This window comes from Haemaphysalis longicornis, unplaced genomic scaffold (genome assembly GCF_048455015.1).
Source record: "Haemaphysalis longicornis isolate Haplotype H1 unplaced genomic scaffold, Haemaphysalis longicornis Haplotype H1 scaffold_9, whole genome shotgun sequence".
NCBI classification, from domain to species: Eukaryota; Metazoa; Arthropoda; class Arachnida; order Ixodida; family Ixodidae; genus Haemaphysalis; species Haemaphysalis longicornis.
In genome coordinates, this window is record NW_027526460.1 from 134,923,429 (window position 1) to 134,937,431 (window position 14,003).

A 14,003-nucleotide genomic window follows, 5' to 3' on the forward strand; every position below is an offset into this window, starting at 1 on the left:
CATACTGGAGAGTGACCTAGGCAGCATTGCGGGATTCTGTTGCGACATAAAACGAAACTTCTGGCCTTCAGGAACCTTCCAAAACGCCCAGGAAAAACCTGATAAGGGAAAACTCAGGGAATTTGGATCATTAACACCTAGTTTTTTTTTAACACTCGTTTTTATATAATTGCCAACTGGTGAGTTCCACTAAAATTTTGTACTTAGCTCAGAAAAAAAAAAAACGTGATGTTGTGCAACTGTGTTGATGGGTTTTTTTCCACTGTTTGTTGTCAGGGCATGTGACGCCAAGAAGAGCTGCTGACGTGTTGTGGATAAGCTGATTGATGACGGGCTGTTTTCAGAACACATGTCCGGGTGTTAGCCCAAAGAGACAAAAGACTTGAGATACGCCAGACAAGCGAGGTGTTTGCCTCGCCTGTCTTTGTTAGTGCCTTGGCACTCCGTCAATTACTTCCTGCTGGCTTGCCCTCGCTGGACTCTCGCTTGTGCAACATGGAAGCCTGAAGAGAGCTGGCACCTTCCGCTTGTGACTTGATGAAAGGGCAGTAAAGACCAAACTTGCGGCTTTTTTGTTATTTAGAGATGACGTGCGCTGCTGTCATGCGAATGCCCGTTTCAGGTGGCTGTTAATGGGAATGTGACGCGAATTCGTGGAAGTCTTATCTGGGGCTCTTAAAACAGCTTCGTTTAATTTTTAAGTAAGGTATGTGAAACTTGTCAGTCTCGGAGTCAATTAGTTACCAAGATGGAGATAATTAGTCATTTTTGGCAAAACAATAGACAGAACAGTGTTAGTCATAAAACTGTAATCTTTACATGCCTGGGCATGTTTCAGCTGTGGTAGCAAGCAGTGGCCCCTATCTGGTTGCAGTCTCTTTGCACATCTTCTAGTTATCCTAATCTTAGCTGATTGGGTACTGGTCTGTACCGGGAGCTGCCAGGTCATTCATTTTTATCTGGCGTGCGAGCGTGTGGGACACGTCCATCTTTGACTGCCACCAAACTCCGGGAGGCTGCATTGAGACTGATCATTTTTCATGGAACGAGGTGAGAGGGGGTCTTAAAAGAAAGCAGGAGGAGGAGGTTATGAAGGCACGACTAGAAGGGCTCACCCTGTAGCTTCCATGCTTTCGAACCACACGTCAAAAGGGGTTGTATTTGCTGCATAGCATTTCTTGATTGCTATACAGGCATTTATATGCTGAACTTTGTAACAAGTACTAACCTCTCCATCTGCCGTCACATCGGCATTTTTCATTTGACGCTGAAATCGCTCATACAACATAAATTTGAACTTCAGTAACGTTAACACGGGTTAGATATTAGCTTGGTTTTACTCCCATCTATTTGATTTTCATTTTCATATCTAACACCAATTAAAATAAAGCTTAACTATGTATCATTATTACAAGCCAGGGTAACTGCTCTGATAGTCATTGATTGCTGGGTAACAGTCCATTTTCATCGTGTGCTTACCCTTGCTATGTTTGACGACTCTATGGCAATGATGACCACAAAGAACTTTCTTTCATTTGAAGGAAGTAGCCTTGATAACTCGCTCTACGCCATTCTGGCTCTGAAAGATGCTTTTTAAACACGAAACGTTGACAAACTTGGATTTTTTCATACACATTGTCTTTGGCCGCGTATTGAAAACTGGGTATGCCAGTCTTTGTGACATCATGGGCAGATATTTCGCTTTGGAGTCGTCACTCTGTCGTCTGTTTTTGTCATTATCTGGCTTGTTCCTTCGAAGCTATTTATTAAGGCGAAGCAGTATTTGGAACTCACTTCGATTAGTTGGGGCCAGGGCTAACAACTATCATGCATTTCAATCTGTAGCGTCAAGGTGACATCGCATGGCACCTTCTTTAATTTGGCACCGCATCTGCTTACACGGCGTCACTTTGTTTTATAGGTACCGTGACTAAATGAAGTTTGGTGTGTCCCTCTCGTTACATTGGTCCTGTTGTCCTCTCTACACTGGCTCCTACTTTACTCAAATTTATAGTGCTTCAGTCCTGGAACCAAGACAATTATGTTCTTAATGGTTTGAATTTGTTCAAGCACTTACATAAAAATAACGAATAAAAAACACAAAAGACGGTTTTTCAGTTATCATCAAACCCCCAAATACCAAAAGGCCAAATACCAATGAGTAATGATAATGCAGTTCAATTTACGGATGTGCATTGGCAACGTCCACTGGACATTGTTTGGCTTTGAGTAGTTTAAGCATAGCAAAAAAAGTGGGGCGTTTGCTTATTATAATTTAGTAGTACACGGCTTTGAGTAGTTTAAGCATAGCAAAAAAAGTGGGGCGTTTGCTTATTATAATTTAGTAGTACACGTATAGTACGCACATCGTACATGAAGAGTGCCTTGACGCAAAATGATCTCAAGGGGAGCGTGTTATTCAGTGCACTTGGCGACATACGAGACCATTCATATGATAAGATAAATGTCTCCACGGAGTACACTAAGCCAAGAGGGTTCCTGATGGTGCTTGAGTCTTCTTCCTTCTCGGAACTGCTATCTTTTAAGTGTCACTTGGAAGCCGCGGTATTTTTTCGGGAACTTTGAGCCAAGCAGCCACGATGCGGCAGCCTCAGCATCTTTCTCCTTGGAAACCGCCATCAGATTCTTTTTAAGGCATCGCACCCTCTTTACCAAATTATGTAGCCCAATTAGGTGTTGTATGCCTTAAAATTTGCGTGTTTGCAATATTCTGCCGTTGCAGTCACTTGATTAAAGCAAAGTTGTGTGTGGTCGTCTTTTTCCCCATGACCATAATACATGTGGAATCGGGTTGAGACGCTCAGCACCCTATGTGAGAATGTCATGGGGTGGCTCAGTGTCACGCCTAGTCCGGATGTGGCAAAACCGGAAAACTTAAAAGTCCACATTTAAGTTTTGCATTGGAGGGAAGAACTATGGAACGTTTCGGTCTGGCTTGTATTTCCTTAAATTGATTTTTTTTTTTTTTCGTTTTAAGTTCTCATTTGGCTAACATTACAGCACACTGATTGAACCTGCCTTCCAATTAATGCATTTCATTTAATACCGATTCAGTTTTGGGACATAGCTTTGAAATTTCACTAAAACTTAAAGGAGCACTGACACGAAAATTTTATGTTACACTTTTATTGCTTTTATCGATGCTTAATGGTCTGGCCAACCTGAAACAGCACTTCAAATACTTCAGCGCGCGATAGTTAATTACATTGAACGGCCAGAAAATCGTTTGTTTCAAATTCCCGCGCTTTCATCCCGAACGGCGCATATGACAGCCTCCCAGTTTGACCTCACTGCTTTGTGCGGACGTCACCGGCACCCGCTTGAGAGGGTGTTGCGCCCGCTCGCCGCTCGTGGGGCCGCGCGCGTGAAGTGACGTCACGAGTTTTTGACGAGCGCTGTCGCGTCACTTCTTTTTCCTCTCCTGGAGTGATGTCACGCTGATGTCCATTTGCTGAGTGCCGCTCCGCGCGCTGCTCCGTCGGCGCGATAAATGAGATCCAATTAAACTATGTTCTTCGCGTCGCAGGCCGCTCATATTTCAGCCAGGGTATTCTGTTGAGTGAAGGAAGCGAACTGTGCAATAATATTAATGCCGAAAATTGGTGTCAGTGCTCCTTTAACTAATCATAACTGCCATGCTACATGGTAGTGCGCTCAATTGAAGCCCTGACCGTGAGGATTTCATTCGATGCTTACTTTGAATTTTTGTGTGTGTGTGTGTGTGTGTGTGTGTGTGTGTGTGTGTGTGTGTGTGTGTGTGTGTGTGTGTGTGTGTGTGTGAGTGTGTGAGTGAGTGAGTGAGTGAGTCAGAGTGATTGAGTGACTGGAATTCTTGTGTATTTATAGGTGCTTGACTCACCGACTGAACCACAGTAAATTTCGTTTGTCTGGCACCCAGTTAAAACGTTAATGGGATGTATCCATGGTAATTTGATGTCAGATATGTCATTACCACTAGGGTTGTGTGAATATTTGAACTTTTGAATGTCAAAGTGAATAACAACATTCGATTAGGGTTTAAATCGAATAGCAGTGTTAGAAAATTTCAAGTGTTCTTGAAGTTTTAAGATGCACATGGACAGTTAGTTCAAATAACTGTCATGAAAGGGTGCCTTGTTGAAAACTTGGGATGTGCCAGAAAAACGCAAACCATATTCCTTGCAACTAGTTAGAACTAACTGGGCATAAGCTTGTATCGCACTTTGGCACTTGTGATCGACTGTGGCAAACACGCATCAGCGATGGGCTTTCCCGGATGCACCCTTGACGTGTGGCTCGAAGAGATGAAGAGAAAGGGGATTTCCCGGTGCCGCGCTTTTATCTCCTTTGCACTTGGCCAGTTTCCGCCCTCCCACTTCCCTTGTGGCATCCTGGTAGCAATAGAGCTGACATGGTGAGCATGCTAGATAAGAAGAGAAGAAAAGCCCAGCTTCATGCTGACATCGCCCATAGTTCTCTAACCAGCTGATGCGCGAAGAGCATCTTTTTTATTTCTTTTTGTTTCAATGTTCTTTTTTGGAAGATGGTAATCTTGCCTAGCGTGCTACAGTGAACTACAATAAAGCTTTCCTAAAAGAGAGGTGTTAGCAGTGTGCACTGGCGAAGCTGATTTGTGGTTCCTACAAGTTTATTATCGCGCACTTGCGCCAATTTCGGTCTCTGCTCTTTCTGTAAGTTCGTATTAGGCACGAAATGCCCTTTGCAAAACCCATATTTAGGATTCTTGCGCGTGCGGCACAAGTGTGTGTTTATGCGTTTGCTAGTTCAGGGAAATGGATGCACGCATGGGGTTGACACCGTCACACCGCGAGGTCTTTCCTGGGGCGTTTGTTTATGCACCCCTGGTGTAAATTGGACTGTGGTGTCCTGCGGCTGGACTAGGTTGCAGGTTTGGTGCGTGGCTGTGGGAACTGTATTTTCACTGGACGTGAAACCAGCACGAAAACACAGGTGGACAATACAAGACAGTTGCTCGGTAATCATGATGGCAGATAGAGATAAAAAGAGGATACAACATTGATAACAACAACCTCGTTTGCTCAAGTGAGGGCGCGGCAAGCAACCGAAAGCCGCGATTGAGTCATGTTTCGGTCTATTGGAGAGGCAACGGCGCGGTGGGCTAACCTGGCACGCCGTAGCAGATGCGGGAACAGAATAATGATAAGATGGCACAACAACCCTTGCATGTGTAATCACACACATGCCACATGGTCACTCATCCAGACAGAGTACAGCGCGCGGAGCGACCACGCCCCCTAGCAACGAAGGGTGGGCGGGCGCGGCCACTCTGTACTCTTCAATATACCGTCGTAAGATAGCTTGCCAGCGAAAATAGCATGGTGCGATAGCATGGTGTGGACAGCACTGGCATGCATGAATTTTTGAACACACAATGGAGAAAGTACCAGCCCGTCGGTGACACTGTGTAGGGGAAATGCGAAAACGTACCGGTTCGTCAGTGACAGCAAAAGGGTTAAAGGCCCAATTAAACGTTTCTCTCTCTCTCTCTTTCTCTCTCTCTTTCTCTCTCTCCCGCTGCCTCTGGTTTCGCATTGTACGGTCGTGCCAACTGCTAGAGCTGTACTGGTCTTCCTGGGAGAACACTGTAGATGAGTAGTTTGCAGTCCAGTGGAGCTCTGTTGCACTAAAATCTTTCCCTCTCCTTCCTTGCGCTCTGAGGGTATGAAGCAGTGACCTGGCCTGAACTAGTGCCTCCTGGACAATTCCTCCCATCTGCGTTGTGTGAACCCAACAACTGCAGGGTTCACACTGCATACTGTAGACGGCCTCCTGTGTCTGTCATAGTCAGCTGCTTGAAAATGCCCATGGCTGACTGTGGCCTATCCGTTGTTGCGCAGGCCCCTGCTACAGTTATGGTGCGGACAACACTGGGGCCCAGCGGAGGGGCCCCCTTTCAGGGGGCCCCTGACATGGTTGACGGGCTTTCCAGGGTCTCCAAGATGGCGGAAGAGGACCCAGTGCAGCATCGTCTTCGCACCTTCGACAGCTGGCCTCCTAACGCCCCCGTACCCAAGGAACGGCTCGCACTGGTGGGCACCGAGTGCCGTATTTGCACACGTGTGCGATGCACTGTTCTTTATCCCTGAAATTGACGTAAATTCAGGGACGTGTTCATTAAAGGGGCCATGGAGACGAAATACAATTTTGGCTGATTAATCCTTTCAGACACTATAAACACAACTGTGTACATTTCAGTCCTGCATTTTTTTTTACGAAAAGAAATACCGAAACTGGAAGTTTTCGCTAGTTTAGCATACTTTTGTATCCTTCGTCTAACAATGAAGATTTTAGGGTCATATGGTGGCTAGTAAGAAAAATGCAACTGTAAACAAACAAAATGGTGATGCATGCAACGGCTTCAGTGGGTGAGCTTTTTCAACTCTTTCTCCTCATTTTCTCAAAAGACTTGCGGTCCTAAAAAATATAGGAGCAAAGCATATCACACAAATATATACGTACATGGACATATTCAGCGCTACTTGACGCTCCCGACCTCTGGGACGCTATGTAGGCAATTCTGTATATGGCTTTAAAAAAAAAAAAACTAAGATTGTGTTACGCTATGTACGCAATTCTGTATATGGCTGAAAAAAACTAAGATTGTGTTGAGGTCAGTAGCCTGCCAATTCATCTTATTGGTGAGATATAAAGCATAAAAATAACCATAAAATTTTTGTAGGCGGAAATAGCGTGCAGTGTCTGAAAGGGTTAAAAAGAGTGCTTTGTCCGAACGACGACGTACCACTCTTATTGCAAACTTCAGACAGATAATCGAGATATGAGGAAAAACACGTAAAACGCAGTGGCAACTCTGCAGCTGCTCTTTGGCAGTTTTTTCACCACATAAAGTCTTGTTTGTGCGATTGGTGGCTGCCAGCCCAAGGTGCTGCCAAGAAGCACGACGTGGCATTTGTAGTGAGGCCGTTAGTTCCATTTCATAGCGCCACTTGACTGCAAATGTGTAGTTAACACACTTACAACTGCGTTTTTAGGACAGGCCAATATTGCAGCACTATTGTGCAAAATTTGGAAGTTGTCCCATATTTCTTGCATTTCTTGGCTGAAAAAGCGTCTTTCGTAGCTGGATGGAGGTGAGTGAGTGACTGAAGCCAAGTTCTTTCAAACTAAGCAAGCTTGTATTTTATCTTCATGGCGCCCTTAGTTCTGTGCCAGTCACGAAAGCGGTGCTTAAGTGGTCCGTTTCATTCACCTGTCCAAAGCAGTTTTGTGCAGTTTTCTGGGAAGTCCAACGCTGCTCTTGCAATAGAAAGTCTACGGGCGAATAAATGGAGAGCTGCGCTGGAGCAGTTCTGAGCAGTCCAGACGGAGAAATAAGAGGCCTATAGTTTTTGCTAGAAATAATTTTATACAATCCAATCCAACAAAATACTTTTCAGGAAGAGTACTGAAGATGCACAGTTTGGGGTCTGAGAATCTTAACTTGAGCAAGCTTTCTTTTGGGCTACAGAAAAAAAAAATTGCAATCTTCTACCAACATCTATGCAACACATTTGGCATCGCATTTATGTGTTGCCAGCTGTTTTTCTGTCACGCATATGCATTCTGGCTCTTTGCCTAGGTAAACTGTATAGGTGCATACCAGCATAGATGCATCTTAGATGCCAACACCGTATCACCACATTTCATTTGCACAGGGCTGGGGAATGGACAGGAACGGGTTTCGGTGCAACAGCAAATTGAAGCGGTGCAGTCAGTTGCACAAACGAGCATGTTCGGATGAACCTTTGGAATGCTTGAACAAAAAAGGTGCCAGGTCCCAACTGGCCGTGCCACCAGTGTGCGCAGTTGTAACTATTAGTGAGTTAACTATCCGAGCTGCCAGAGTGAGCGGCACTTAGTAGCAAGCAAGCATGTGTCGGCTGGCGGGTCCCGCTTCCTCACCCGCTTCCTCCTCTTTGCAGGGTGGCTTCGTACACGATGGTGGTTTACGCACAAAATGCCTCTCTTGTGGAGTGGTGATTTCGGACTGGCGGGTCGCAGACGTGGTCATCCAGAGGCATCGGGAAGCTAGCCCCAACTGTGCGTTTGTGCGATCCCTCCCAAGCCCGCCTCCGTCGACGCAAGGGCCTCCCGTCGGAGGCGCCCACTCGCCGACCGCTGGGGATGTTTCGAGGCCGATGCAGGTTGACTGTGCGCTGCCTCCACCAACGGAGGTGAATGAGTCGTTGTTCCTTCAGCGGCTGAAGGCTTCGGAGGAGGCACGCTTCGAGACTTTCTATGACTGGCCGTTGGACTTTTTGCCTCCCCGACAGATGGCTGAGGCTGGCTTCTACTACTTTCACGAAAACGACCGGGTGAGCGGCAACTTCTTTTCAGCCCCTTCCCCCCAGAGTGGTTAATGTTTTACCTCCTTCGCCAGCTTAGTGGTTGGAAGGCATTGACAGCGAACAACCTGCACACTGTGTGTACTGTACGAAAGCGGCATTTTAGCTGCATTCTTCTGCGTTTGTTGTGCAGTGGGGAAGGAAAAGAGGAGGGGCAGTGTTAAAGGAAGACGCAGCAGGCCGGGAAGGCCTTGTTGGTTGAAATATGCGGGCACACTTCTTACAACTTGTGGACTGTGTGGGTGGGTGGTGGACCATGTGTATTTTAGCTGCATTTTTCTGGTCCCTAAGGGTTCCAACTTTATTCTGTGTGTGGAGAGAGCGGAAGGAGGGAAGAATATACATGCGGAATTTCGATGATCAATAAGAGGGGGCATTTATTACTGTAACTCCGTGCATTCATGCGCACTCAATCCATTCGTGTGCAAAGAACTACCATGAAAGCCTACTTTTAAAAGGCGTAAAAAAGTTTGAGCTCATTGCGGAGGTGTGAGTGTCATAGTTTCGTCTTGTGTATGCAAGAATTGGAGATTTCTTTGTTTTTTCCTTCAACATTGACATGAGTCTGACGACAAAAATGAACTGGGCATTAGTGAGTTCATTTTTCAGTTCAGTTCAGTTCATGAACTGGCCGCTACTCGACGGTGCAGTGGGGCAGGCGACCGCTGCGGTGTCTGGAGACGTTACGCGACAAGACATCTGTGGGTGTGTGACGCGGTGTCGTCCTTTGGGTGCAGGTTCGGTGCGCCTTCTGCCGCGGTGTGGTGCACGGCTGGGAGCCGGGGGATGACCCCCTGCGGGAGCACGCCCGCCACTACCCGTGCTGCCCGTTCCTGCTGAACCCCGAGGTGGGGCGGGGACGCGACGAGTGCGGCCACGAGTCCTGGCATCGGGACCGCTCCCGGCCCGAGGGGGAAAGGGCGGCCCTGCTGGCGTCCAACGGGTGAGGGAATGACCAATGGGTAGCAGGGACATTTGTTGTGGCACTGAGCGGGGAGACCCGCAAGTTGTGTCTTCTAGATGTGGACTAGGGTGACATGTACTAGTACGTTTCAAGTTCAGGTTAGCTTTCTTAATTTTGGCTCCCCATCCCTGTATTGTTACAAAAAGCATGTGAAATTGCCCTTTCCAAACTTTTATTCCTTTTAAATGCTGAACGTTCACCAGTGTGCAAGCAAAAGTCAAGAACATTCCTCCGATGACAGTTCCTATGTCATGAGAATGTTGATTTGGCAGTAACGAAATATACACTCAGCGCTTCATTGTAATATTACTAAAACAGCACACAATGAGAGAGAGAGAGAAAATTGCAGGGTTTCCTTAGAGCCAGTGTAATTTTCCGGTCTCTCTCTCTCTCACTAATGCAAGTGGAGAACCTGGAAACGCAGCTGAGACTATAAAACAAGAGTTCAAGCTTAGCCACCTGTGACACCAGTGGTGAAGCTGCATTTACAACTGTGCGCTGTTATTAGCTCAGTCGGCGCTGTCGTCCTAGATCACTTTTCTGTGAACAGCTTCTGTTCCTGGGCAGTACTGTTGGGGAAAGTGAAGTTTTTTCCCTTGTTAAGGTAAACAAATGGAGGAACCACTGAGCAAACAAAGGGGGGGGGGGGGGGGGGGAACAAAAGGCAGGTGCTATTTGAGGGCTGCGTGATGCAAGTTGTACTTTCTGGTGGGGAGAGAGGGCTATTTAAAAAAAAAAGAAGCTTACCCAGTGTTTGCAATTCTGCTAGAGTTGGGGAAGAGAGAAAGAAGTCCCTAGAAAAAGGTGAAGCTTACAGTGTTTACAGCAGTTGGGGAAGAGGGAAAAAAGTCCCTAGAAAAAGGTGGACAGGAAAGAAAAATGGGTTGGTGTATCTGAGGGGAACGAAATGTAATTTCTTCTCTAGCATGTGTACGAGGAGTTAGTTTTGAAATGAGGCGAATTTTGCCCAGATATGACACGCATTTAAGTGCTTGGTGCTGCTTGGATGGTCAAGTCCATGGTCCCAGAATCAGCTTCATAACTAGACTGGTCCCATGTCCAGCAGAAAGCATGATTTCGGTGTCATGTAGACATTCTAACAAAATATGCTCCGCTGTCTCCATGGAAGAACGATTATCACTGCACTGTGTCGTTAGTCTGAGGCAGACAAGGTAGCTGTTTGCATAAACTGCATTTAGCTGTGGATTTCCAGGTCTTGGAGGTCGGGTTTTCAAGCCTGGGTCAGTCGTCTGCTAAAAGCAGTGGCAGTTTTGTCAATTACACTGTAGCTAGTCACCATGTCCGGTTTGGTGAAGGGGGTGGGGCACGAAGCAGACTGCCTATGCGCCCAACGTTATCATAATGGAAACATAGCATGTGTATAACCTTCTTGTGGCCTAGCCGGAACTTGACTGACTTTCCTTCTTTCTTCTCCCCGTCCTCTTCCCCCTGCAGTGGTCCCAACGTGCACCTGAAGGCCCCCATGGCCCATCTGTCCAAGATTGGTGTCACGGTACACACCGGTCCCAAGCATCCCTCGCAGGCATCCCCCGACGCCCGGTTACGCTCCTTCGAAAAGTGGCCCGCCACGTGCCCTAAGCGGCCCCCTGAACTGGTCAAGGCCGGATTCTTTTACATTGGTCAGTGGTGTTGGCTGCGGCCGTCGCATCACGGTTCCCTATGCGTTAGTAACCCTCCTACAACGCGAGCTTTTGCGGCCAGGTGGTGTGCGGAGAGGCTGGAAGAATTTTGGGACACTGCAGCAGAGCTTGATTTGTTGTGTTGCTGCGAGGAGGTTGGGGGTTTCTGGTCGCAATATGAGGGCCTTGGGGACTTGAGGAAAACCACCCTTTTTAAGGATCTGCATAACCCAGATACAGTTCTGGCACATTGCGATTTTATGTACGCAATCACTGGAGCACTACCCAAAGAACGTCCTCCCATAGAAATGGCCTATAAGCATCAAGTACTAGCCGAGTTCAGATTCATTAAAAAGGGCAGCAATAAGGCCTGGGGCCTTCGCCATTTCTTCGCGCCTACAAAGCATTGTGGAAGCTACGAGTTCACCAGCCCATTGCAAGACCACTTAGAGAAATGGGACAAAACCCTTGTCGCTCCGAGGTACATGCTGCTATTGGCTCTGCTCAGAGGTGCGTGGCTCTTTTTTCTCAATTAAAAAAAAAAAAAAAAAAAAGCCGAAGCCATGCAAGCGGGGGCCACCGGTCGGCCTGCTTGCGCTGCCAGGCTTCTCATGGCGGTTTTAGGACGGCGAACGAGTGTTTGAAGGCCAGGTAGAGGGGGGTCCTGTGGGGACCCTTGTTTCCCTACGCCTCACCTGCACATGTTTTCGCGACCTGGCAGCCGGCGCGTCACGTCAGTCGTGACCTCTTCGTGACCTCGTGCGCGTGCCGAACCGGCTCGCCGCGAACGTGTGCGCGAGGGCGCGGGGTAAGGAGGAAGGAGGACCAGTTTGCCACCTTCCTTCGCGCCACCTTCTCCCCGACCTGGGGGAGATCTCCTGTCCCCTCCGAGCTGACCTGCGGGACGAACGAGCGCTCTGCCTTGAAGTCAACTGGGCGATTTGGTCGGAATCGGCTGGCTCGGCAGTGCCTACTCCAAATGCCCCGATGACGATGAACCCAGTTGGCTCCCCGGACTCTGCCGAGAGATTCTGCCCTGATCGGTCGCACGGATGCCTCCCCTGGTCCCGTGGCCGTGATGACGGATTTTGAGGTCTGAGTCCTGCGGCTTGAGCGAGCGACAGGAGCCACTGTCTCCCCGCAAGGGATAGTCGTGTTGTCTGGTATATGCCTGGTATATCATCATCATCATCAGCCTATCTACGCCCACAGCAGGGCAAAGGCCTCTCCCATTATTTTCCAATTACCTTGGTCCTGTGCCAACTGTGACCAATTTAACCCCGCAAACTTCTTGATCTCATCTGCCCATCTAACTTTCTGCCGCCCCCTGCAACGCTTGCCTTCTCTAGGGATCCGCTGTTACTCTTAATGACCAGCGGTTATCTTGCCTTCGCATTACATGCCCTGCCCACGTCCATTTCTTTTCCTTAATTTCTACTAATATGTCCTTAACACGTGTTTGTTCTCTGACCCACTTCGCTCTCTTTTTGTCCCTTAACTCTTTCGGGACCGCCGGAAAAAGTGATGAAAAAGGGAGGTTGCGGTACAAATTTTTTATTACATAAAGCAAAGGCACCATCCTGCCTTAGCATATACCAAAATGCAGCTAATTATATGCTCTTTGACATACAATACCAAGTTTTACTTCAACACTGACGATAGAACCATGAAAAAATCTGAAAGTAAGAACTTCGTAAGAAAACTACAGAAAAAGATAGAAAAAAGCGTAAATATAAAAATATTAAAACATAATAAAATTATTTCAGGATATAGAAAATCTAACACAATGCTTTGTTTCTTCATCGCAAAAGTTTGATGCGGCTAGGTGTAACTGGTTTTTTGTTTCGTGTGTGATCTTTTTGGCACTAAGGCCATGGCTCGTCGTCGCCCAGGTACACGCCGGGCTCTCGTCTCGGCGAAAACTTCATCCGTTTCTGCACTGGTGGCAGGAGATCACCACCATAGGTAGTTAACACCCTAGCGAACAAATATAAACCAGCCAGAACATATTTCGAGCGCACATATTTACTCCAGAGCCAATTGAAATCGAAACCAACACCCACCTTTGAGCGCGATTTGATGTTCCAGGCTGATCGACACCCGAATCCTCACTCGAGCTGAAATCCAATCTCTAAAGCCACATTCCGTCTCTTCACTGCCTCTGTTATCGTTAAAATTCACAGTAGAAGGAGAATATATGCGAGACGAGACGAGGCGGATTTGTTATCGCGCTCGCGCGAGTATGACGCCATATTTGTTTACATTTGAAACCACTGCTCGTCAGAATAAAATATCTGACGCGTTGCCGCCTGGCGATAAAAAAAGAAACTTCACAAAAGAGAAAACTCCAGTTTTCAAACTATCTCCTAGATGTCGCTAGGTGTTCCATCGAGCGAAAATTTGTATTCTGCAGGCTCGCGAAACCATCGATCATATGTGATCGAAGGCCTATGGAGCGGTCCCGAAAGAGTTAATGTTATACCTATCATTTTCCGCTCCATTGCACGCTGAGTCGCTCTCAATTTAAGTTGAGCCCTCTTAGTGAGCCTCCAGGTTTCTGCCCCATAGGTGAGTACCGGTAAGATGCAGCTGTCATACACTTTCTTCTTCAGCGACAATGGTAGGCTGCTATTTCGCTGAAGAAGAAAGTGCCAGGCAATAAAAATAAAGCCTCACTTTGGATTGCCGGAGCCTGTCTACCGCCTGTGAGTACCCGAACCCATGCGTGAGTCTTCGGATTCCGCAGGGCTAGTGTACGGCGCGTAGCGTTTTCTAGCGGAGCTAGCCAGGGTCCTCTGCTATCCCGTACGTTAGCCCACATTGGCGCCCAACCAAGGTTTTTCGCAATGCCAGGGCGGCACCCCCGCTTCTCGTTGCTTGATTCAGAAGTTGAAAACATGTTGTCGGACGAGATTGCTCGTGGTAACGGCTTGCGGGACGCCACTGTCGACCCGCTGCTGCCCGCTGCCGCGCTTACGCCAGAGCTTTGTCAAGGCGGCGCCGATCTCCCCG

The 14,003-nt window shown here is 47.5% G+C and overlaps 1 protein-coding gene across 7 annotated transcripts in view; it reads left to right on the forward strand.

The window, feature by feature from the left end:
• Positions 1-14,003, forward strand: part of LOC144152973 (putative inhibitor of apoptosis) — a 53,935-nt gene that overhangs the window by 19,184 nt on the left and 20,748 nt on the right. For 6 of the 7 annotated variants that reach the window (XM_077684577.1, XM_077684583.1, XM_077684580.1 and 3 more), the window contains exons 2-5: positions 5,880-6,071; positions 7,965-8,357; positions 9,125-9,330; positions 10,807-10,991. In XM_077684577.1, coding sequence (XP_077540703.1) covers positions 5,880-6,071; positions 7,965-8,357; positions 9,125-9,330; positions 10,807-10,991 — 976 coding nt within the window. Of the gene's footprint in view, positions 1-1,032; positions 1,051-5,879; positions 6,072-7,964; positions 8,358-9,124; positions 9,331-10,806; positions 10,992-14,003 lie in introns of those variants that run through there. The other variant, XM_077684582.1, reaches the window with a different exon arrangement.